This window comes from Dryobates pubescens, chromosome Z, assembly GCF_014839835.1.
Source record: "Dryobates pubescens isolate bDryPub1 chromosome Z, bDryPub1.pri, whole genome shotgun sequence".
Classification (NCBI taxonomy): Eukaryota; Metazoa; Chordata; class Aves; order Piciformes; family Picidae; genus Dryobates; species Dryobates pubescens.
Genome location: NC_071657.1, coordinates 63,492,674 through 63,516,733, shown reverse-complemented (window position 1 = coordinate 63,516,733; position 24,060 = coordinate 63,492,674). Strand labels below are relative to the sequence as shown.

General features: G+C 42.9%; 1 protein-coding gene across 1 annotated transcript in view; it reads left to right on the top strand.

Moving 5' to 3' along the window:
- The first annotated feature begins 2,159 nt into the window (after positions 1 to 2,159).
- RNF180 (ring finger protein 180) overlaps positions 2,160 to 24,060 on the top strand; it is a 129,199-nt gene continuing 107,298 nt past the window's right edge. Inside the window, 4 exon segments of the mRNA XM_054177787.1 lie at positions 2,160 to 2,234; positions 18,417 to 18,480; positions 18,483 to 18,656; positions 18,659 to 19,350. Of these exon segments, the coding sequence (XP_054033762.1) occupies positions 2,160 to 2,234; positions 18,417 to 18,480; positions 18,483 to 18,656; positions 18,659 to 19,350 (1,005 nt within the window).

Sequence of the window (24,060 nt, the reverse complement as noted above, 5' to 3'; positions counted from 1 at the left end):
CTTGAAGTGGAGGCACATGTCCCAGACTGATATTTTTTTTTTTTTAAAGTTTTCATTCTATCGCTTGTAATTCAACTCCTCACTCTTGACACAGCTTGACGCCGAGGTTGACCCCACCCCGGCTCCATCTCTGCCAGTCAGGAGACGAGAGGACGTGCCAACCTCAGGCCTCGGCACGGCCCAGTCTGGCGCGGTTGTTGCCCTCTTCCCTGGCCGCAGCAGGGCTGGCTCCCCAAAGGGCTATGCGCCCGGCCTCCCGCGGGGGCGAGGGACACAGCAGCTGCCTGAAAAGACTGGATTGCCCCACGGTGACTGCCACGGCCGCACTGCGCTAGCGGAGCGCTTTCCGCCGCCGTTTGTCTCCCGTCTCTTCCCGTTCTCGAGAGCAGCTGCTGCTGCGCAACCCCTTCCCCGCCCGCCCGCTCGCCCCACTGGCGTCTCCTCCCTCAGGCTCGCACAGCGCGACCCGGTAAGCTGAGCGTAGTCGGGATGCGGGAGGCCGGGCAGAGCACAGCGCCGCTGCCACCCTTTGAATCGTGCTGAGCCTTGCGCTGGGGCGGCGTCGGCAGCGGAGCTTTGGGGGTGCGCCGTTAGCAGGCACCTGCCTGGAGCCGGGGGCGCGGCGCAGCTCCCCGTCCCGGGGCGAGCCCAGAGCCTGCCTCAGCGCGACGTCCACAACCCCGACTTCTCCTAGAGTTGATTCAGCCGTGCCACCGCCGGCTGCCCGCACCCAGAACGCGTCGGGAGTCCTCCGGCATGCGAGGAAGGGCGGGGCTGCTAGTCCAGCCCGCCCTGCGCCGCTCTAGGACCGGGTGCCGGGCTGCCGCGCTGCCGCGCTGCCGCGATCCCTTACTACCCAGGCCGAAGAGCGGTCCGTGCCCGGCTGCCGAGGGCGCCTGTCCCACCGCCTCTGCCCTGCAGCAGGATTTGGACGGCGCAGGAGGTGTACGGGTACTGGCGGGGACGGCCGAGGGCAGCGGCTGCGGCTGCTGCTGTGCTTGTTTCCTGGCGACTTGCGATGCGGAGCTCCGCTTGTACTGGGACGTGGGCATCGTATTCGTGTTTTAGTCCTTTGTGCAAGTTTGTAGGTGCATAAGCGTGAAACAGGCAGTACTGTTCTGCGGCATCTCATACAAGAAAAAGGTTTTGTGCCCAACCACTGTTTTCCATTCACCTGTTAGGTCTGTGCCCTGTCAATAGCTCCTCATTGCTATACTGGTAGACCTGTTGACTTTAGCATCATGTAGTAGGATATTGTAGCAAGTAACGCGTTGCAGGTAACATGCCTTCCCATTTTTATGTTAACTGATTTTTAATTATATGGGCTACTCTAGCTACGACGGCAAGAGTATCTTTTAGACATCCTCTTTATTCAGCCAGTGGTCCATGATGAAGCTGATCACACAACAGCTGGGCAGGTAGAGCACATGGCACGTTTCTTCAAGCTTCTCTGACAAACCTGGAGGCAGTTCTTTAAACTTTCTTTCCTGTCTTCCTATTTTCCTACTTTATTGAGGAACACTCGTTCAGTATGCTTTTTTAAGTGTCTCTCTAAGCAGAAATACATAGGAAGTCAGAAGCTATCAGTAAGTTTTTATGTGTAGCTGAATGCCTTCCGTGATTCTTCCTTTGTCTGGCGAAGTGTCAGTTTTTCCCTTTATGGGAGCTGGATTTTCTGGTATAGGCATTTGTTGGCTAGGACAGCTCATCTATGTCATCTTTCCAAGTTGCCACTCATCTAATATATTTCAAGACTTCCTGTAACTAATGTCCAAGTTTCTGTGACCTAGTTTCTCGCTGCAAACCAATTATTATAATTTTCATGGCTGCAGTGTTCTGAAGAGATCACAGATGACTTTTGAACAAAAAGGCGCTGAGAATCACTTCTCCTCCTCTACTTATTTTCTTATTTTTATGTGTTTGAGGATGAGGGGCAAACAAGTTCAAAATAAATTCTAAACCAGCTGTTCAACAGAAATGTAGGTGTTTGTGCTTAGTTATTTATTTGGAATATTTGAAAATTTTTAGGATGGTTTTCTTAATGATTTCTAGCAATCTTTTAGAAGAGGAAATGGCCAAATCTTAATACATTACACAATTTGAATTCTGTAAGAAATTTAGATATAAATATCCAAAGAGGAATTCCTACTAGTGTGAGGATGGCAGATGGAAAAGTGTCCTCTTCAAGGAGTGATGAAAAACAGGAAGCTGATGAGCTCTGTACCATTTTTCTGGTGGGTATGTGGGCTGCTTAATTCTTTATTACTTTTTCGTTATTTTCCTTGTGAATAGTTCCACTAGCATTCTGTGGTGTTATTCATAGGTGCTCCAGACAGAGGGGTGGTAGAGGAAAATGCACTTCCTGTTTCCTCTTCACTTAGCATATTAATATGAATCTTGAAGAATGTATGGTAAATGTGCTTAAAAATTGCTTGCTGAATGGGAGTTGTTACCTGTTCTTCCAGTGTAAGAAACAGTGGCCTTATAAGTGTAAGAAACAACATTTTCAAATGGATTTTGTGTTAGTTTCCACTCTAATACGATATTCTTCTCCATTCCTATTTTCCCTTGAAAATTTATGTAATCTACCTAGTCTACTCAGTGCTGGTTAAATTTTAATTTGAGTCCTGCATCCAGATTTGAACACTTCTGTGCCAGACTTCAAACATTCCTGTTTAAAAGAGTTCACAAATAATAATGACAGTTGGAGATCAACAAAGGATGATATGCAAGGGAAGAGGAAAAGATTTAGCCCAAACACAAGTTTGAAAGGCAGCTAATAAATGATAAGTATTTAATGTTGTGAAATGTTCTTGTACAGATGACAAGGAGCAGTTTTGCGCTCTGTATTAAATGTGAATAAGGTAAATGGCAAGACATTCAGGTTAGATATTGGAGGGAAAGTTAAGATAATAGAAAATAAGAAGATAATTAAATAGTTTGGGAAGACTGTGAAATACCTGTCAAAAGTCTGTAAGAGAAAGTTGAATGGTTTTCATGAAAGGGCACTGGAAAGAAGGCTTAGTTCCTGTCTTTTCTGGGACTGAATCACAGAAAAACACTTGAAGAATGTAAAACAAGAGCCATAGAGAAGCATAGGTTTTTTAACAATCAGATGTGTCTACATAATATTCTGGAGACAAACATGAGCTCACATAAAGCACCTGATCTGAAAGCAGTACAGCCACAACAAACATGGCCCAGTGCCAAGCTGAAAAGGTCCACTGAAGAGTTACACTATCTACTTCATGAGTGCTAAATTTGAATCTTTTATTTTTACATCGTTGTTTTGTGCTGAAAGACAAAGGAAGGTAAGAACAAGATGTCTATTAATAGTTTTAGATGCAAAACAAGACAAAAATTTGCTAAAATGTATTCAGAACACTATTATTTAATTGCATTTAACTATAAAAACACTTCAAAAACTTATGTTTGTATGCTTTTGAAGCTATGTGCAAGTCCAAATAAAAATGAATACTTATTTGACAAATCAGAAATGTCTCATTTGCTGTTTTCTAGCATGACAGTTATAGAAACCTTTGCAGTGTGTTAGTGTATATTGGTAGCATTTCTGCTGTCTTCCATGAGAGCTGCAAAAGGCACAAACATGAAGAATTTTGGCAGACTTACAGGAATTTTCCTTTTAAAATTCTTCTAGGCCAGAAGAACTCATCCCACTGTAATAAAGTCTTAAAGACCGTTTCCACTTTTGAGGTGTTTGGGGTTTTTTGGTTTGGTTTGGTTGTATTTTCCATGTGGTTTGCTATCAGAATTGTTAGTTACACAAAATGCAAACTGTACTGCATGGATTATTTTATATATATTAGGTATTCACAGAGGAGGCTGAGGTATTCAACAACTTTTTTATGCTTCAGTCTTCACTAGCAAGTGCTCCAGCTACACCAGCCAAGTGACAGAAGGCAAAGGCAAGGATTGGGAGAATGAAGAACTGTCAGGGTAGGAGAAGATTAGGTTTGAGTCCATCTAAGGAACCTAAAGGTGCACAGGTCCATGGGACTTCTGAGTGAACTAGCAGATAAAGTTGCGAAGCCACACTTCATCATATTTCAGAAGTCTGGTGAAGTTCCCACTGACTGGAAAAGGGGAAATATAACCCCCGTTTTTAAAAAACAGGAAGACCCAGGAAGCTATAGGCTGGTCATTGTCAGCTCTGTTCCCTGTTCCTCTGTTCCCTGTTTCTGATCATGGAGCAGATCATCCTGGAAACTATGCTAGGGCACATGGAAGATACGGAGGTGATTGTTGACAGCCGTCATGGCTCCACGAAGGACAAATTGCACTGACAAATTTGATGACATTCTATAAAGCAATTACAGCATAGGATAAGGGGAGAATAACTAATCTCATCTACCTGGATTTGTTCAGACCATTTGACACTTCCTCACATGACATTCTTGTCTCTAAATTGGAAAGATATGGATTTGATGGCTGGACCACTCAGTGGATAAGGAATTGATTGAATGATCACACTCACAAGTGTTGCAGTCAATGGCTCAATGTCTGAGTGGAGACCAGGGAACAGTGATCTTCTTCAGGGGTTGGTGCTGTGGCTGGTTATCATCTTTGTCAGGAATATGGACACTGGGATCAAGTGCACTCTCAGCAAGTTTGCTAGCAACACCAAACTGTGTGGTGCAGTTTGTATGCTAGAGGGAAGGGATGACATCCAGAGGGATCTTGACAGGCTGCAGAGGTGGGGCCATGTGAACTTGAAGTTCAGCAAGGCTAAATATGAGATTCTGCACTTGGGTTGAGGCAATCTCAAGCACAATGACAAGGTAGAGGGTAAAGTGATTGAGGGCAGCCATGAGGAGAAGGACTTGGGGGTATTGGTGGATGAAAAACTGAGCAGCAATGTGTACTTGCAGCTCAGAAAGCTGATCACATCCTTGGCTGCATCAAGGTCTCCAGCAGGTCAAGGGAGATGATTCTCTCTGTCTAATCTGCTCTTGTGAGATTCCACCTGGAGAACTCTGTCGGAGCTCTGGGGTCCTAGGACAAGAAAGACATGGATGTGTTGGGAAGGGTCCAGAAAAGCAGCACAAGGGTGATCAGGCATCTGTAGCACTTCTCCTATGAGAATGGGCTGAGAGAATTGGGGTTGCTAGCCTGGAGGAGGCTCCAGGAAGACCTTATAGCAGTCTTCCAGTACTTAAAAGGGGCCTATAGGAATTATAAGGGATTCTTTATCAGGGATTGCAGTGACAGGGCAATGAGTAATGGTTTTAAACTGAGAAAAGATAGATTTAAAATAGATATTAGGAAGAATTCCTTCCCTGTGAGGGTAGTGAGATACTGGAACAGTTTGCCCAAGAAGTTACAGACATGCCTCCCTGGAGTTGTTCAAAGTTCAGGTGGATGGGACTTTGAGCAGCCCAGTTTTGTGGAGGGTGTCCCTGACCATTGCAGCAGGATTGGAACTAGTGGTGCTCAATGGAGTTAAATCCAGCTGGCAGCCAATCACAAGTGGTGTTCCTGAGGCCTCAGTCTTCGGACAACTTCTGTTTAACATCTTTATTGATGACCTTTCTGAAGACATAGACTGTGTCATCAGTAAGTTCACAGATGACACCAGGTTAGGTTGGGAGTGTTAATCTTCATGAGGTTAGAGAGGCTCTACAGAGAGACTTGGATAGATTGGATCAATGGGCCAATGTTAAAGGGATGAGCTTCAACAAGGCCAAATGCCAGGTCCTGCACTTGGGTCACAACAATCCCAGCAATGCTTCAGGCTTGGGGAAGTATGGCTGGAGAGCTGTCTGGCAGAAAGGGACCTGGGGATTCTAATCAACAAGCAGCTGAATGTGAGCAAGCAGTGTGCCCAGGTGGCCAAGAAAGCCAATGGCATCCTGGCTTGTATTAGAAATGCTGTGTCCAGCAGGAGTAAGGCGGTGATTGTCCCCTTGTATTCAGTTGGTGAGGCCACACCTTGAGTATTGAGTCCAGTTTTGGGCACTCAATACAAGAGAGATGTGGAGGTGCTGGAGTGAGTACAGAGGAGGGCAATGAAGCTGGGAAGGGCCTGGTGAATAAATCTTACGAGGAGCGACAGAAGGAACTGGGACTGTTTGAAAAAGAGGAGGCAGAGGGGAGACCTCATTGCTGTCTACAACTACCTGAAAGGATGTTGTGTAGAGGCTGATGCTGGTCTCTTCTCACAGGTAATTAGTGATAGAACAAGAGTGAATGGCGTCAAGCTGTGTTTGGGTATGTTTAGACTGGGCATTAGGGAAAAGACTTCATGGCAAGAGTGGTCAGGCATTAGAATGTGCTGCTTAGGGAGGTGGTTGAGTCACTACCCCTGGATGTGTTTAAAGGTCATTTGAATGTGGTTCTTAGGGAAATGGTTTAGGGGTGAACTTTGTGGAGTAAGGTTGTCAGTTAGACTTGGTGATCCTGAGGGTCTGGAGAAGAGGAGACTCAGGGGTGACCTTATTACTCTCTACAACTACCTGAAGGGAGGTTGTGGACAGATGGATGTTGGTCTCTTCTCCCAGGCAAGCAGTACCAGAACAAGAGGACACAGTCTCAGGCTGCGCCAGGGGAGGTTCAGGCTGGATGTTAGAAAAAAGTTCTACACAGAGAGAGTGATTGCCCATTGGAACGGGCTGCCTGGGGAGGTGGTGGAGTCACCATCACTGGAGGTTTTCAGGAGAAGACTTGATGGGGTGCTTGGTGCCGTGGGTTAGTTGTTTGGGTGGTGTTGGATTGGTTGATGGGTTGGACGCGATGATCTTGAAGGTCTCTTCCAACCTGGTTTATTCTATTCTATTCTATTCTATTCTATTCTATTCTATTCTATTCTATTCTATTCTTTTCCAACCTGAATATTTCTGTCATTCTGTGATTCTGTCCTTCCCAACCCAAAGCATTCTCTGATTCTCTGGTTCTGTGATTCTTCTTATGAAAGTGTATTTGTAAGTGAAAAGGTAAATGCAGAAATAGGAAAAACCTTTTGAAGTGTATAAATAAAAAGAGGGTTTATTTGGCAGTAAAATACTGCTTGCTTGCTAGATATTGTTAAGCTGTTTACATTACTTCAGATGCTAGTGATCACAATATCACTATGCATGGAAAAGATCTCTAGGATCATCAAGTCCAACCATTATCTAGCTCTACCAGGGCCACTACTACACTATATCCTTGAGCACCATATCCAGACAGCTTTTAAATGCATCCAGGGATGTCAATTCAACCACTTCACTGGGCAGCCTGTTCCAGCCTTAGATAACCCTTTTGGTATAGTAGTTTTTCCTAGTGTCTAACCTAAATCTCCCCAGTGTAACTTGATGCCATTTATACATAGAATACATATACATAGAATAAACCAGGTTGGAAGAGACCTTCAAGATCATCACGTCCAACCCATCGACCAATCCAACACCACCTAAACAACTAACCCATGGCAACAAGCATCCCATCAAGTCTTCTCCTGAAAACCTCCAATGATGGCAACTCCACCACCTCCCCAGGCAGCCCATTCCAATGGGCAATCACTCTTTCTGTATAGGACTTTTTCCTAACATCTAGCCTGCACCTCCCCTGGCGCAGCCTGAGACTGTGTCCTCTTGTTCTGCTACTGGCTTCCTAGGAGAAGAGACCAACATCCGTCTGTCTATCACCTCCCTTCAGGTAGTTGTAGAGAGTAATAAGGTCACCCCTGAGTCTCCTCTTCTCCGGGCTAAGCAACCCCAGCTCCCTCAGCCTCTCCTCATAGGGCTTATGTTCCAAACCCCTCACCTTCTCTGGACTTGTTCCAGCAAGTCAACCTCCTTCCTAAACTGAGGGGCCCAGAACTGGACACAGTACTTGAGGTGTGGCCTAACCAGTGCAGTGTACAGGGGCAGAATGACCTCCCTGCTCCTGCTGGCCACACTGTTCCTGATGCAGGCCAGGATGCCATTGGCCCTCTTAGCTGCCTGGGCACACTGCAGGCTCATGTTCAGTCTACCGTCGACCAGCACCCCCAGGTCCCTCTCTGGCTGGCTGTTTTCCAGCCACTCTGACCCCAGCCTGTAGCTCTGCATGGGGTTGTTGTGGCCAATGTGCAGAACCCGGCACTTGGATGTGTTAAATTTCATGCCGTTGGACTCTGCCCATCTGTCCAGCCTATTGAGGTCCCTCTGCAGTGCCTCTCTACCCTCCAGCAGATCAACTCCTGCCCCCAGCTTGGTGTCATCAGCAAATTTACTGATGATGGACTCAATGCCCTTGTCCAGATCATCAATAAAGATGTTAAAGAGCATGGGGCCCAGTACTGATCCCTGGGGCACACCACTAGTGACTGGCCGCCAGCTGGATGTGGCACCATTCACCACCACTCTCTGGGCTCGGCCCTCCAGCCAGTTCCTAACCCATCACAGTGTGCTCCCATCCAAGCCATGGGCTGACAGCTTGGCCAGGAGTTTGCTATGGGGAACGGTGTCAAAGGACTTGCTGAGGTCCAGGTAGACTACATCCACAGGCCTCCCCACATCCACCAGGCGGGTCACCTGATCGTAGAAGGAGATCAGGTTGGTCAGGCAGGACCTGCCCTTCCTAAACCCATGCTGGCTGGGCCTGATCCCTTGTCCATCCTCTAAGTGCTGTGTGATTGCACTCAGGATGACCTGTTGCATAATCTTGCCTGGCACTGAGGTCAGGCTGACAGGCCTGGAATTCCCTGGCTCATCCAACCAGCCCTTCTTGTGGATGGGTACCACGTTGGCCAGCTTCCAGTCATCTGGGATTTCTCCAGTGAGCCAGGACTGCTGAAAAATGATGGAAAGTGGCTTGGCCAGCTCATCTGCCAGCTCTCTCAGCACCCTAGGATGGATCCCATCTGGTCCCATGGACTTGTGGGAATCCAAGCTGCTGAGGAGAGCTTCGATCACTTGCTCATGGAACACAGGGAAACTATGCATCTCCCTGGCTCCTTCTGCCAGCTCTGCAGGCCAGCTGTCTGGAAGACGTTCTGTCCTGGTAGTAAAAATTGAGGCAAAGAAGGTGTTAGGTACCTCTGCCTTTTCCTCATCCTGTGATACAACATTTCCCTCCATGTCAACCAAGGAGTGGAGGTTGTCCCTGCCTTTCGTCTTGCTATTAATGTATTTATAGAAGGACTTTTTGTTGCCCTTCACAGCAGAGGCCAGTCTAAGCTCCAAATGTGCTTTTGCCTCCCTAATTTTCTTCCTACATGACCTAGCAACATCTTTAAACATTCCATGGGTTGCCTCACCTTTCTTCCAAAGGTGATACACTCTCTTTTTTTCCCTTAGTTCTATTAAAAGTTCATTGCCCATCCAGGCTGGCCATCTGCCCCGGCGGCTCATCTTCCGGCGCATTGGCACAGCCTGCTCCTGCACCTTCATCAGTTCTTTCATGATGGAGGCCCAGCCCTCCTGGACCCCTTTATTTTTAAGGGCTTTCTCCCAAGGAACCCTCTGAATTATTTCCTTGAGCAACCTGAATTCTGCCCTTCTTGCTGCCCCTCTTAGTTTGACCGAATACTGAAAATTCAATTATCTCGTGGTCGCTGGCCCCTAAACAGCCTCCGACCAGCACATCCCCACCAGCCCTTCCCTGTTGGTGAAGAGGAGGTCAAGCATAGCCTTACCCCTGGTAGGCTCACTCAGCACCTGGGATAAGAAGCTGTCCTCCATGCACTCTAAGAACTTCCTAGACTGTCTCCTCTCTGCTGTTTTGAGATCCCAGCAGATGTCAGGCAGGTTGAAGTCGCCTATGAGAACAAGGTCAGGCGATCTTGAGACAGCCTTAAGCTGCCTATAGAGTGATTCATCAACATCTTTATCCTGGTTGGGTGGTCTATAACAGACTCCAACCAGGATGTCTGCCCTGCCGGTCTTCCCTCTAATTCTTGCCCACAAGCATTCAACCTGATCATCCCTAATCTCCATCTCAATGGCATCTAGTGCCTCCCTGATGTACAGGGCCACCCCTCCACCCCTTCTTCCTTGCCTGTCTCTCCTGAAGAGCCTGTAGCCATCAATTGCAGCGCTCCACTCATGTGAGTCATCCCACCACATCTCTGTGATGGCAACTACATCATAACTTTCCTGCTGCAGCAAGGCTTCCAGCTCCTCTTGTTTGTTTCCCATGCTTTGTGCATTAGTGTACATGCACCTCAGCTGGCCTGCTGGTTTGGCCTCTGAGCCTAGCTTATTGCCCCCAGACTATGACCTATGAGTTGTGACTTGTGAGAAGAGACCAACAACCACCTCTCTGTGATCACCCTTCAGGTAGTTGTAAGTCTCCCTTCAGCCTCCTCAAGACTAAACAACCCCAATTCCCTCAGCTGCTCCTCATAAGACTTACCCTGCACCCACTTCATTGCCCTTCTCTGGACATGCTCCAGCATGAAAATCTCTCTCTTACACTTTGGTTTCCCAGACTGAACACAGTACTCAAGCTGCAGCCTCACCAGTGCTGAGTGCAGTGGGACAGTCACCCCTCTAGTCCTGCCGGCCATGCTATTCCTGATACAGGCTAGGATGCAGTTGGCCTTCTTAGACATCTGGGCACTCTGCTGGCTCATGTTCAGCCAGCTGTTGATCAACATCCCCAGGTCTCTCTCTTCTGAGCAGCTTTCCAGCCACAAAAGCCCCAAGCCTGTAGCATTTTATGGGGTTGTTGTGACCCAAGTGGAGGACCTGGCCTTGTTGAAGGCCATCTTACTAGCCTCAGTCCATTGACTGAGCATATCCAGGTCTGTCTGGAGAACCTTCTGACTCTCCAGTAGATGATCACTCCAGCCTAACTTGATGTTGTCTGCAAACTTGGTCAGGGTGCTCTCAGTCTTGTTAAGGTCATTGATAAAGATACTGAAAAGGAGTGGCCCCAGCACTGAGCCCTGGGGAACACTACTTGTGACCAATATCATTAGACAGCCTTTGTTTGCATGACTTGAATCTTGTGGGGTTTTTTTAATACAGCAAGTGCATTTGTCCATTATCATTCTTTTATACCCTGCATTACGAGCTTCAAATGAATCAGCTCTTCAGCATGTAGCAGAAGAACTTTTCTGTAACAGCATAAGGGGAACCGAATGTATACAGAGACTCAAATATATATGATTTGAATAAACAGATACAGCATATAAAGTGTGCTGGATGTGTATCTCTAACTTTTCAGAAATGTGTTTTAGTAGTTGGGGTTATAGCTGTACCTGCAAAGCACATCTGAGCTAGCCTTATGCAAAAAGTCACAGTCATTCCTTCTTGGTCTCAGATCTGAGATTCTTACTGAGCTGTTGTAAGATTAATTCTACAGGTGTGTTATTGTGGTGGTAGGGGCAAATGGGCCCAGCACAAACCCAGACAGATCTTGGTATGTCTAGACATGGTTCCCCTCTTCACCCCTCCCTCCTGCAGGAGTCCAAGGAAATGGGGGAAAAGGACAAAAGAACAGGCACCAGTAAGTCTGGTAAACAAAAGGACGTATTTTCCCTTTATGGTTATAAAACATGTGCACTGGCCATGCATCTCCTAGACCAGGCCTATGCCTTTGCCTTTTATGGTTGCAGCCTGGCAGAATCCCATTTCATTGGCTAGCTGTTTGCTGGCTTCAGTTGCCCTGTTGGCCCAAGTTGAATCTCAGGCAAGTGATAAATACAGGCCAAATTATATTTGCCTTGCCTTGCTTTTCCAAGATCTGGGAGAGAAGCCACAAACCTTACCCTGCAAGCCTGAAAAGCCAAGCCTTGCTTGCCTTGTAACTGGAATTTGTGCCATGCCTCACTTTACCCAGACAGATGCAAGCACCCTTCGCAATAACATGTCATAAAGCCCAGAAGCAGACAGACATATCTTTCTGCCTTGCCAGGCAGAGGGACAAATCCTCAGTGAGCTGGAAACTGTCCCCTGCCACTTTGCAAAACTCCAAGACAGTCTGCAGATCCTGGAAGGAAGCTTCAAGAGCTGCACAAAAGTGCCTCAAAAAGCCTTAACAGCTAACATACAGGCAGCAGCAGCACCTTTCCTACTTCAGTGGAACTCATTTGTCAGTAACTAGTTTTATTGCCTCCTGTGTTTGACAGTTAGTGTCAAGTCTCCCTCGGTGGTCGAGCACCATATTGTGCTGGGGATTCTCTTTCCCAGTTATTTTTCCATTTCGCTTAAAATTGTTTAAATTGTTAAATATTCCCATTGTAAATGTATATTCCAGCTGTACACTGAACCTATTTGTGAATTTTTTGAAAATTTCCATATTAATACAAAATCATTAGCATTTTTATTAAAAACATATTTCCCATATTTTTCATAAACCATAACAGTAATGAAATCATGAAGAAAACAATCAGAACCACTTTAAGGGGGTTGTTTGAGTGATACAAACAAATTCATAACTGGTATTCATTCTTTCCATGTCCTGTGAAGTCTATTTTGTGTTTGTCACTGCCAAGTATTGTACACTACTTTTAAAAATCTTTCAGAGCCTGAGTCTGCTTTTTAAAATAAGCAAAAGTCCGGCATTTTTATACATTTCACTTCCAAAATATGCCTGGTACAGAAAGTAGCAGCATCAACAGAGTGATGTTAAGAGAAACTTGAGAGACATTCTGATTAAGTCTGGGGATGTGAACAATCACAATTTTGTGATGAAAAAGAAAGGTTTCCAGTGTAAATTCTGCCTTTTCTGAAAGTGTCTCTTCCATGATCTTTTGCTTGGCCATCTTAGCTTGCAATAAAATAAGCTAATGTGATCTCAACAAAAGTTAATTTTAATTTATTGTTGTATTTCTGGAAAATATTTAATGTTTATATTAATTTCACTTTCTAAGCTTAGTATAGATCTGGTTATTAAAAGCTGAATGTACAGTTGAGCTCAGAGTCTAACTTAGGCACCTGTTATTTCTATTCTTCCTCGTAAAATTGTATTTGAGACTCTTTGTACATATGGAAAAAGCAGGAAGTTTGTTGAAAGAAAACCTCTAGTATAAATGAAAATTAACAACCTGTATGTGTGTATCATAGTCTTTAATTCAGAAAACAAGGCAGAAAAGGGAAAGGTAGAAATGGGGGAAATGTGGAAATCACAAAAGTCTGTATGGCTCAGTAAGCTAAATTGCTCTTCAGACAAGCTATACTGAGGACCCCAGAGTTGTATTAAAAAGAGAAGACTAAATAAAAATTAAGTTGTTGAAGTAACTGCAAAATTAGATGGTTGGATTGTGGAAGAAGAGAGATTGTTTTAATCCTGGTTTTAAGTTTTATGCCCCAGCTTCCTTGTCAGTGCCCGCTGTGCACTTCAGCACTGTGAGTAAGCATACTGTGGCATAATGCTTGAGTTGAGTGTATAGATGTAAAAGATTTAATTTTTTTTTCAATCTTTATTTCATAGCTAGCATACAAGGATAAAAATAGAAACAGGTAGAAGGAAGGTTTGGAGGACCCTTGGAGAAGGCGTGGCAAAAAGGGAAGGCTTTGGAAACAGTTCAGAGAAAACCAGAGAGACATCACAACACATAAAGACACAAAGAGAAAAAAATATTTGACTTGTCATTCTGGTTGTCTTAATTTAGGTCTGTTTTACAAGGAAGATTCAGTTCTGTGAATAGCACTTTTGCACCAGTAATACTGGTTCTCCCATAAAAAAAAAAAAAATTCAAGGGAGCAAGCCTCCAGAGGCATGTTGAGAAGAGTCTTCTCTGGCTTTATGTCAGGATTCCTTTTAGTCATGTGGATTCACATATATGTGTGTGGGGAAAAAAAGTAGAGGAAAGAAGGTGTCTTTGTGCCCCATGGTGGAAATTTTATTTGCTAGAGGAGACCCACCACCACTGTGCAAGGGACTCAAGTAGTTCCCTCTATAACTAAATAGTACATATAATTCTGTAATGTCATAAAACTTCCCAAACCCTAAGGAGACAAAGGTGAGAAGAGTAATTTTTATTTCAATTTGTCAGCTTTCCCTCGTGAATTTTAGACCTTCAATCAAAGATACAGCAGAAATATGAGTAAAAGAGGAAATTATTAGAAAAAAATCTTAATACCAAATGTTGAAGTTACAAATGCAGCATGAACACTTTAAATCAGAGTTATATCCAAGCAGAGGTACTATACACAGAAAGAAGCAAGATGATAGCATAGGTAATGGCAGATGGATCTGTCTGATGTTATTACTTGGAGGACTTTTAAAAGCTTCTGTCTTCTGAGTATAGTCCTACTTCCAGTTTTTAGCATAATAAAATTTTATTCTGATGAATTGCATAGCATAGGAGTCAGTGATTTTCCATATTTGTAAATTTTAACAACTACTTTTAAGACTTGAACACTCATCACAATTTCCTTATATTTATGGAAATGTTTAAAAAATTACATTCTGAAACATTAAAATGTTGAATTACATTTACAGAACTTCTATGCTAAAAGATAATTTTACTTATACTGTCTCTTAATGAAGTGCTAGGTTTTTAGATTTTGTTTTCAGTTGGTCACATTATTGCATTAAAAACTCAGAAGTTGTTATGAATCCCTAGTTTCTCTGCTAAGGATTCTAACAAACACTACACAATTAATGTAAAACTATTTGTGGTGTAGTTGTGCAGTACTGACCACAGTCTTCATATAAACTAGAACTTTAATTTTCCTGTATTTGCTGGAAAATTATGCTATGTGATAGTGCTTCTGAAATCAATTTCCAAATATACTTGGAAGGTCACAAGTTGCATAATTTCTCTTCTTCTAAACAAAACAAAACCACCTCCAAACGCCTCCATCTCCACAGTAGAGTCTGTCCAATGTCCTTAAATTCAGAAATAGAAAATTATTTACAACATCTTCCTGATTTTTGCTTATATAATGGGCCAGCACATTTGAGGTTTATCTTTTGTTAATGAAATACTTACTGAGTTTGGGAAGATAACTTCTGACTATAGTAAAAACAAACAAACTGGCAAGAAAAGCCACCTTACATGATGTTAAGTATCAATATAATAATAATTCTTTTAACAGACATCACAACCTTTGGTTGAACCTCAGGAGTCTGAAACATACAGCATGTGAACTTAAAAGCCATTCCAGAGTGGGTGAAAAAGTGTTGTTGAAAAGGTCGACCTTTTCTTCCTTGCATCTCTATAATTCACATGTTAAATAAGTAAGAGGAACAAATTTCAAGGGCACTTTTCTGCTGACATTCTACTGGAAGAGATTTCCCTCAGTAATTTCTGTCATTACTTTTTAGTCTTTTTGCCCTCTTAAATGCTTTTTTAATGTATGCACAAAGCCTACAAGAGAGAACTTCTCTTTCTCTCTATTTATAGAGGAATGTACTTATGTTTGTCCAAATAACTGATTTGGGCACCTCTCCATATTCTATCAATGCTTAAAATCATATTTTTTCTATAGGCTTTGGTTTTTGAATACAGAGGCTTTTGTATTTAATGTGCTCTTATGTCATATGAATTGGTAGTTACCTTGCTGCAAATCAAAGGTCTGATGACAAGCCAGGATCACTTCTTTTTGAGTTTCAGCTGCCCATTCTGAAGTTACAAAGCATGTCATAACTTTCCTGTTGTGCTGTTTGCTTCAGTGGAGTACTTCCTTTAAGTTATTTTAGGTCTAGGTGTTAATGTTATTGCATAGATACAATATACAGAAGCTTTACCGTTTTTCTCTTTTGAGTCTGATTTTGAGGCAAATGATAATCTGCATTTCTTTAAACTTAGGCTTCAGAGTCCAAGTTTTACTGTTACAAGTAACTATTGATCTAAGCAAATTCACCCTGAAAATTATAAACAAATAAACTTTTATGACTGTAAAACTAAACACTGTATTAATCTTCTTTCATTGTTTTTGCTCTGCTTTATTTTTTTTAACATTAAATAAACTCTTCCTGAAATTAGTGCATGATAGAATAGTGTATTTCTTTCAGAAACATTAATATTGTGAAGGAGAGGCTGGCTAATCTTCAATGTCTGATCATAACAATACATTTTTTAGAGTACTTTTTGTATTCTATTATTTCAGTAAAATTTGATGCAATATTGGTGGTAATTTTATTCTTTTCACTTTTACCTATAAATGGCCAGCCTTCTGTAATGGAAAGCCTCAATGGTCAGGTTGGAGATCTGGGAAATACAAACCTCATAGGCTGTTCAGAAAAGGCTTAACTTATTTGCTGAACATTGCAGAGAAGCAATGCTCCTCATGTGGCAGAGGGAAAAGATGCAATTCTACATGAACACCTTCAAAAATCTTAGTGTTTGTTTTGTCTTTTAATATCCCAGGAACTCTTGCATCGAGCACTTCTGACTTGTCTGAAAAGATCCTGTGTGTTTATTGATAAATGTGTGGGGGTTTTAAACAATTCTGACTTATCCTTAGATCCTCCTTGCCTGAATAATGTTGTGATCATGTGGGGTTTTTTCCTCTATGACTCCTAATTCAAAGGCTAAATCATTTTACATAAGCATGAAGTCTATTTGTAGGCTGTAAAACCCCACTGCTTCCCAGCCAGTTCTTTTTTGCCATCTGTCCCTGTTCTTAACCAATCTCATTGGATTTCATGCATACATTAGTGTATAGATAATCTTCAATAATTACAGATTTCTAGCTAGTACTGTTAGTGAATTTTATTGACCTGTGCTTTCTTTCCCTGTCACTCATCACTTGTTTTAGCTTCTTCGAGTAACCCTTCCTGATTTTTCCTCTTAATGCAATCCATCATTAAATCTATGTGCCCTAAGCTTCTTTACAGATTTTGCTGATTTTCCCTCTGCCACGTCCTCCGCTAGTAGGCTGTTACTTCTTTTACTGAGTCAATGCTTCTACAATCTGTTGCCAAACTCATGCTAAATCAGTCCTGGACTCCCTTGTACTGCACCTTATCTCCCAATCTCTGTGCACATAGGGCATAGCAATGTCTTTTTTTCCTTCACTGCTGTGTCTTGCATTCCCATTTTTGCCAGGCTGCTAGCTGCCTTCTGTAACTTTCTTGCATCAGTCCTCCCTGCTATTTAGAGATACAAGTTATTATTCCATAGTGTCTGAGTATCAGAAAAACACACTAGAAAGTGCATTTCAATTAATTATAGTACTTAGCCCATGGAAGATGTAGTGGGAAGAAGATGGAGTGTGGGAAACTGAACCAGTGTAATTCTTCTTTGGGAGCGGCATATGCACATTTGTTAGCCATATAAACTGAGACTGCCCGTTCAAGGAATTTTCAGAGATTGGAAACCTTTAAGCACATGTGATCTAAGACGTTTGTTTTTTTCTCTAAGTGAAAAACATTTCCAGATTTACATATAATCTGATAGGTGCAACGAAAGGCACATCTTTGATACTTCATGAAAAGTTGAGGTTTTAAGTCACAGAGCAGGAGGAGTAATTTGCTCATATGTGTTGTAAAACATGAACGTTTCAAGATATTTTTGTAACATTACATATGAAAAATAACTATTTTGTTTTTTCTGTACAAGTTTATTTTCTGAAACTAAAAATTTGTTTTTTACTGTAACTTTCTAAAGCATTGCATGAGACAAGCACAACTGATGGAACCATCTTCCCATACTACCTAGAAAGACATTTGCAACTGAAAGTAGTGCTTGTAACTACAAATCTTGGACAGCTTCTGTATTCATGGCTTTAGGCATACTAATGAGTGATGTGTGACATGGAGTTCATAATGTTTTTTCTTCTGGGCTTTGATTCTGTGAACACTTGCATAACTCTAATCCTCAAAAATGTTTCTGTGGACAGATGAATATATTTACTGAAAATACTAGTAGCTGTGCAAATATATGGGAGTTTACAGATTTTTGGATACCTATTTTCTTTTGAAAAAGCACCTTAAGGGTTGGAATTGAATTAGTAGAATTACAAACAGTAAAAGTAGTTGCCTTCTGTGTTAAGGCTTTGTCACTGTATCTGCACACAGATAATGTAATATTACGTGCACCACAATACAAGTTCCATTTCAAGTTTTCATGCAATAAGCAAAGTAAAATGCTATTTTGTCTTTGTAAGAAATCTCTGTCCACTCTACTTAGTATGCATGAAATGTGTCCATAGAAGACTCAGCTAAAAAACTGTGCTTGCAGATTCCAGATTAACATAGTAAATTGTTTTCACTGCTTTAAAGGATCTAATGTTTTCATTGGTATTGCAGCATTATTCTGTGGACAAATTGAAACATATTTCAAAGTCCATACCTTTTGAAAAGCATGCTCTAGACTTCTTAGTATTAGTTATGACTGCAGCAAGCAGAATTTTGACCAGGATATTTATGGGGAATTTCTTTCTGCTGTAAAGTCTCTTTAATTGTGTTTGAAAAGTAAATAATCTTATTAAAGATGAGAAGTAACTCTAGTAATGATTTCATCTTTTGTTGTTGTAGTTGGTTTTAAATGTTGGGTTTTGTTTGTTGTTTGTTTTTTGTTTTTTTCTTTTCAATAGGCACAGCGGACAATTGGAAAACTGCACTGTCCATTTTGTGAGGTCTGCTAAGGGGGCTTTAACTGCACAACAGAAAATGTGCCTGTGGACAATTAGTAACTGTACGTTTCTCCAGAAGTCAGACTGACTGTCAGCTAGCTTTCTCCATTAAACTGGCAAAATCATCAGGAAAACACTTCTCTCTCTGCAAAATTCAGTCTGTTTTTTGCAAGGATACCTGCCAAGAGGTTGTAACTGAAGTGTGAAAATGAAAAATCAAGGGCTTTTGTACATGGCCAGAAATAATAATGGTACTGGAAGATTAACAGAAGCACTTTGTCTAGAAGCAAGAACTCCCAGATTTGAGATGAAAAGTGAAAAACTTCCCTCAAAGGTATTAAATCAGAAAAGAAGTCTTTCTGCTTCTTATCCTATGAATGATGCATGCACGGTAAAACCTTTTCACAGAAGAGCACGTAGTTTGGATTTAAGTATCAGAGAGAGACTGGTTTTCTCACCTGTGTTATATGAAACTTGCAGTATGGGTGCAATTTACCATGGTAAACATGAAAATTCACCTGTTCACACACAGCATAGCTTGCAGTTAGTGTTCAGTCAGACAGAACATAGTTCTCTTCAGGACCTATATGCTGACAAACTACAAAAAAGTTGTCACGTTACTTCCTTTACAACATTTCTACATACAGAAAGAGAAAGTGAGTGTGATTTTGAAGATACTGGACAGTCTTCTGAAAGTGCCATTCCTGATAGGTCACCCTCTGTGATGAACCTTTCTTCACCTAAAAGTGCTGTAGAAGAGAAGTATATCACACTTGTTGGTCATGTTCAGCCTATGAGTATTTCCTTAAACCAAAAGCTGAAGAAGAGAGAAAGAAACAAGTTGAAAAGCTTGAGGAGAAAACAAAGAAGGGGAGAACGGTGGCTGCAGAAGCAAGTAGGTGTTTAAAATAAATTATACATTTTCTAATGTTTGGCTTGCTTTTATAAATCGTGCTGACTGGCTTTGTAATGCTGTATTTAAATACTAGTTTAAAGTGGTACTGTCTAGAGTCAGACATCCCACAAACAATGGTTTATGACCTTTCCTTAAATGTGAATTTTCTAAGTAGTTTTTCTGTGTAAATCAAACCTAGTTTCTTTTTACTGTTTTGTGATATATTAATCAATTTGAATAAGGAAAAAAATATGATAAAATTTAACCAGTGTGATAAAGGGAAAACTAAACATTTGCATCTTTTGAGTGAGAAATCCTAGCATTTTACAATTTCCTACCTTATAAGTAATGGTATTTTGAGTTAAATTTGCAATTAAAAGCATTTGGTTTACAATGTATTTGCTTTTATTTTTGTATTGTAAAACAAACAAAAAAATGGAGTAAGGAACTAATTGTTGCTATCTAAAATATTAGTCTTTGGTAGGTAAATTTTTGTCTGTAAATCTGGCATAAACTTGCATATTCTTATCAATTATACAACCGTGGTTTTCTTCTTCAAACCATCTAAAGCAGAACAGAATTAAAGACCATAGATGGTTGTCCAGTTTTGGTAAGGAGCAGGGAAAAAGACCAAGAATATATCTTAAAATCAACGAGACAGTGTTTGCTCTGAAATTCGGTATAAAGACTAATGATTGTTGAAAAGATATAATCTTTCCTTTATTTATATGGCAATATTAACATATTAATAATCTGTTATTAATATGAAAATGGCCCAAACATCTCAAACATATCAACATGTCATTTTGCATGATTTAGTTGTTTAAGTGGTGTTGGATGATAGGACGCGATGATCTTGAGGGTCTCTTCCAACCTGGTCTATTCTATTCTATTCTATTCTATTCTATTCTATTCTATTCTATTCTATTCTATTCTATTCTGGCTTGAGAGCAAACCGGAACTGGCATTCGGGACTGCTCTGCTTGAATCGTGAGCTTTCTGCTTGGCTTTTCACTTTCTTTTTGGGGCTTTGCAGGTCAGGAGGACCCCTGGTTGGCAGTGAGGTCCGACAGGACCGTCCTCTCGTGAGCCTGCTCGGGATCGGGAGTGTGACTGTTGTGAATATGCCCTGAGAAAATGAGTGGCAGATATACCAACGAAAATATATGTTAAATCTATTTACAAACTCTGTAATGGGGTATTTACAGTCACCCTTCACAGGTATCAATATCCAGTTAGTGAAACAATCTTTACAGAATGTTTAAATATGGGCACTTAAATCAAACAATTCACAGAACTTAGAATCGAAACTAATTCAGAAAGTGGCAGGGGGAGGGGTTGGTCAGTGACTTGCAACCCTCCTCTCGGAGCAATCCAAACGCTATCTTAACTGGAAACTCTATAAAGAAAGGCTTAACTTACAAGCTGAGGACTTCATGAGGTCTCCCCTTAATAATATTTATAGTCCAGAAACGTGGCACGGATGTGCCGTAAGACGGAGACAGGAAATGGTGCCGGCCACGTGGCTGCACCGCGTGGCTGCTGCTCCTCCCAGGACACAAAGGTCTCCCGCTCGAGGGGGGGCTGTGGCAGGTCAGCGACGCTGGCTCACACGGGCTGCTGGCATTCCTCCTGCAGCAATGGATCGCGCAGTGGTCGATCCCACGGGATACTGTCCACGGCACCGCGCGCAGCTGGTGACGGTGGCAAAGGAGCGTGAGGTCTCTTGGGGCACTGGCTTGAGTCTCGGGCAAGGTGAACCACGGCAGCACTGGCACGCACACACTCACAGGCTCCAACACGATGTGGGGGGGCTCGTTAACCAAATGACCCCTATTTACCATTTGCCCCAGTGAATACTGGCCCAATGAGCATTCTGTTGCTAACGCAAGATTAACCAATGGACTAACATCTACCAAATATGGTGTAAGTATATGCTATGCCCAGGCTGTTTACCTGGACTCAGTGGCGCCAGGATCCTCCCTGTTGCCCCCAGAAAGGAGAGGGAAACAAAAAGGGTTAACACTCAGAAGAGTATGTTCCAGAAATGTTTGGGGCACAATCCTGACCATAAGCATCCTTCACTACAGTGACATCAGCTGTGGGAGGTTTAAATCCTGCCTGGGCTGTGTGCACAACACCATTTTGGCTTGAAAGCTGACCGGAACCGGCATTCGTGACTGCTCCACTTAAACCGTGAGCTTTCTGCCTAGCTTTTTGCTTTCTTTTTGGGACTTTGCAGGTCAGGAGGACCCCTGGTTGGCAGTGAGGTCCAGCAGGATCGTCCTCTCCTGAGCCTGCTCGGGATTGGGAGTGTGACGTCAGCAGTGGGAGGTTTAAATCCCACCCGGGCTGTGCGCGCGATGCCATTGTGGCTGCAGAGCCTTCCTGCTGCTCACATTAAAAAAAAAAAAAAAAATATTTTTTCCAATCAAACATTGAACCATGGTTGTCACTCGGATGAAGGCTAGAAAAACAGCATCTACCCAGACAGAGTTGCTGCATTAGCATACAGGAGTCCAGGCTGCCGCCTGCAGAGAGTGCTTCAGCCTGGCACTTGGAATAGAGGGGGAAGGAGAGGACACCTGTGTCAGGTGTGACCAGGTGAACTTTCTCCTCAGTCTGGTGGCAGAGCTGAAGGATGAGGTATCTAGGCTCAGGTCAATAAGGGAAAGCAAAAGGGAGTTAGATATGTGGAAGAAGGCTCTGCAGATCTCCCCTGCTGAGGGAAGGGTCCCTGGAAACAGGGAGGCATGGATACAGGTCCCTGCCAGGGGTTGCAAGGGAAATCCATCCCGGACCCCTCCTCCTCTTCCACTGCCCTTGCATAGTAAGTATGAGGCCCTGCAAGCTGAGGGCAGTAGGGATGAGAGGGTCGAGGAGCAACCATCTGGAGAGGAGCCTAAGGCCAAGCAGTCCCCATCAACTATAGCGACCAGCTCCACAAAGAAAAGGAGGAGGGTTATAGTTGTTGGGAACTCTCTGCTGGGGGTTACTGAGGGACCCATATGTCGTCGCAACCCATCCCACAGGGAGGTCTGCTCCCTACCTGGGGCGTGGGTTAGGAACATCACAAGGAGACTCCCAGAGTTAATCCAGCCCTCTGACTATTACCCTCTGCTGGTAATACAAGCTGGAAGTGATGAAATTGACAAGAAGGGCATGAGGGCAATTAAAAAGGAATTCAAGGCCCTTGGACAATTGATTGATGGGGCAGGAGCTCAAGTGGTGTTCTTCTCAGTTCCCTCAGTGACAGGGGAGTACACTGAGAGGAACAGGAGAACCCATACCATCAACAATTGGCTGAGGGGATGGTGCCAGCAGCAGAATTTTGGTTTCTTTGAGCATGGGACAACTTTTACTGCACCTGACCTGCTGGGTCCTGATGGGGTGCAATTATCTAGAAAGGGTAAGAGAGTCCTAGCACTAGAGTTGGCAGGGCTCATTAAGAGGGCTTTAAACTAGGTCTGAAGGGGGTGGGTGAGGAAATCAGTCCCTCTGAAGAGGAAAGAGTGGGACACAAATTAAGGTTAATTGGGAAGTCGAGAGCCCAGCTGAAGTGCATGTACACCAATGCATGCAGCATGGTCAATAAGCAAGAGAAGCTGGAAGTCCTGGTCCACATTGGTGACTATGATATAGTTGTGTGGTGGTGAGAGAAAGTTCAGTTCTCCCTCCCCCACAAAGAAACCACGGCTAACTCAGTCGGAGAAGCAGAGATGAAATAAGCTGTATTTACAAGCAGGATGAAATGCAGTGAACATATACACAATATACAGTATTCACAATATATACAGGAATATACAGCAAAGAATGCAATACAGAACAAAACTCCCTCCTCCAGCCAGAGGAGGGTGTCCCCGCTGTACTCCCTCTCTCCCCCCACCTCCCTTCTTTCCCAAAGGGTTACAGAGAGAGAAAAGGTAATTATTAAGGAGAAAAATTCTGTTACCTTAAAGCACATGCAAGAATTATTTTTCTTATCTGTTATTCAAGGTTAACTCCTACAGCTGTTGCTCAGAAGCAGACAGAAGCATACAGGCAGAACTGAAAGAACAGAATTGAACTAAAACTTAAAGTTGCATTTTACCAATCTACCAATGGAATTCATGTAGAATATCATGTTTTCATTGTCTTCACCAAAACATTCAGCCAGAGTGTTCCAGCAGCTGTCCCTTTCTTAAAGGCACAGCCTAAAACAGTCACAAGTCACCATCTCAGAAGCATGGTAAGATAACACGCACAATTCAAGTGCTACTCTGGGGGGTTACAGGCTCTTTAGGAGAGACAGGCGAGGGAGAAGAGGAGGAGGGGTGGCTCTGTATATTAGGGAGTCACTCTCTGCCATAGAACTCGATGATCTTTGAAGTCTCTTCCAACCTTGGTGATACTATGATACTGTGATACTGTGAAAAGGTTTGATGTACGGTTAGAATGTATCTACAATGGGAATGTACGTCATTTGGGCAACTGTAACAATTCAAGTATTTTATGGAAACTGAGAGGAATATAACAGAAAGAATACCCTGGGAGCGAAATGGTGCTCAACCACATGGAGGGGGAATGCTCAACAAGAACCATTAAGCCAAAGAGGCAATGAATTAATTACTTACAGCTAATTTTACCCAAATGCGAGTGCTGCTGCTGTGTATAGATGCTTTGGGACGCTCATGCACCAGGCACAGCAGGTTGCCAGCAGGAATGCCATGC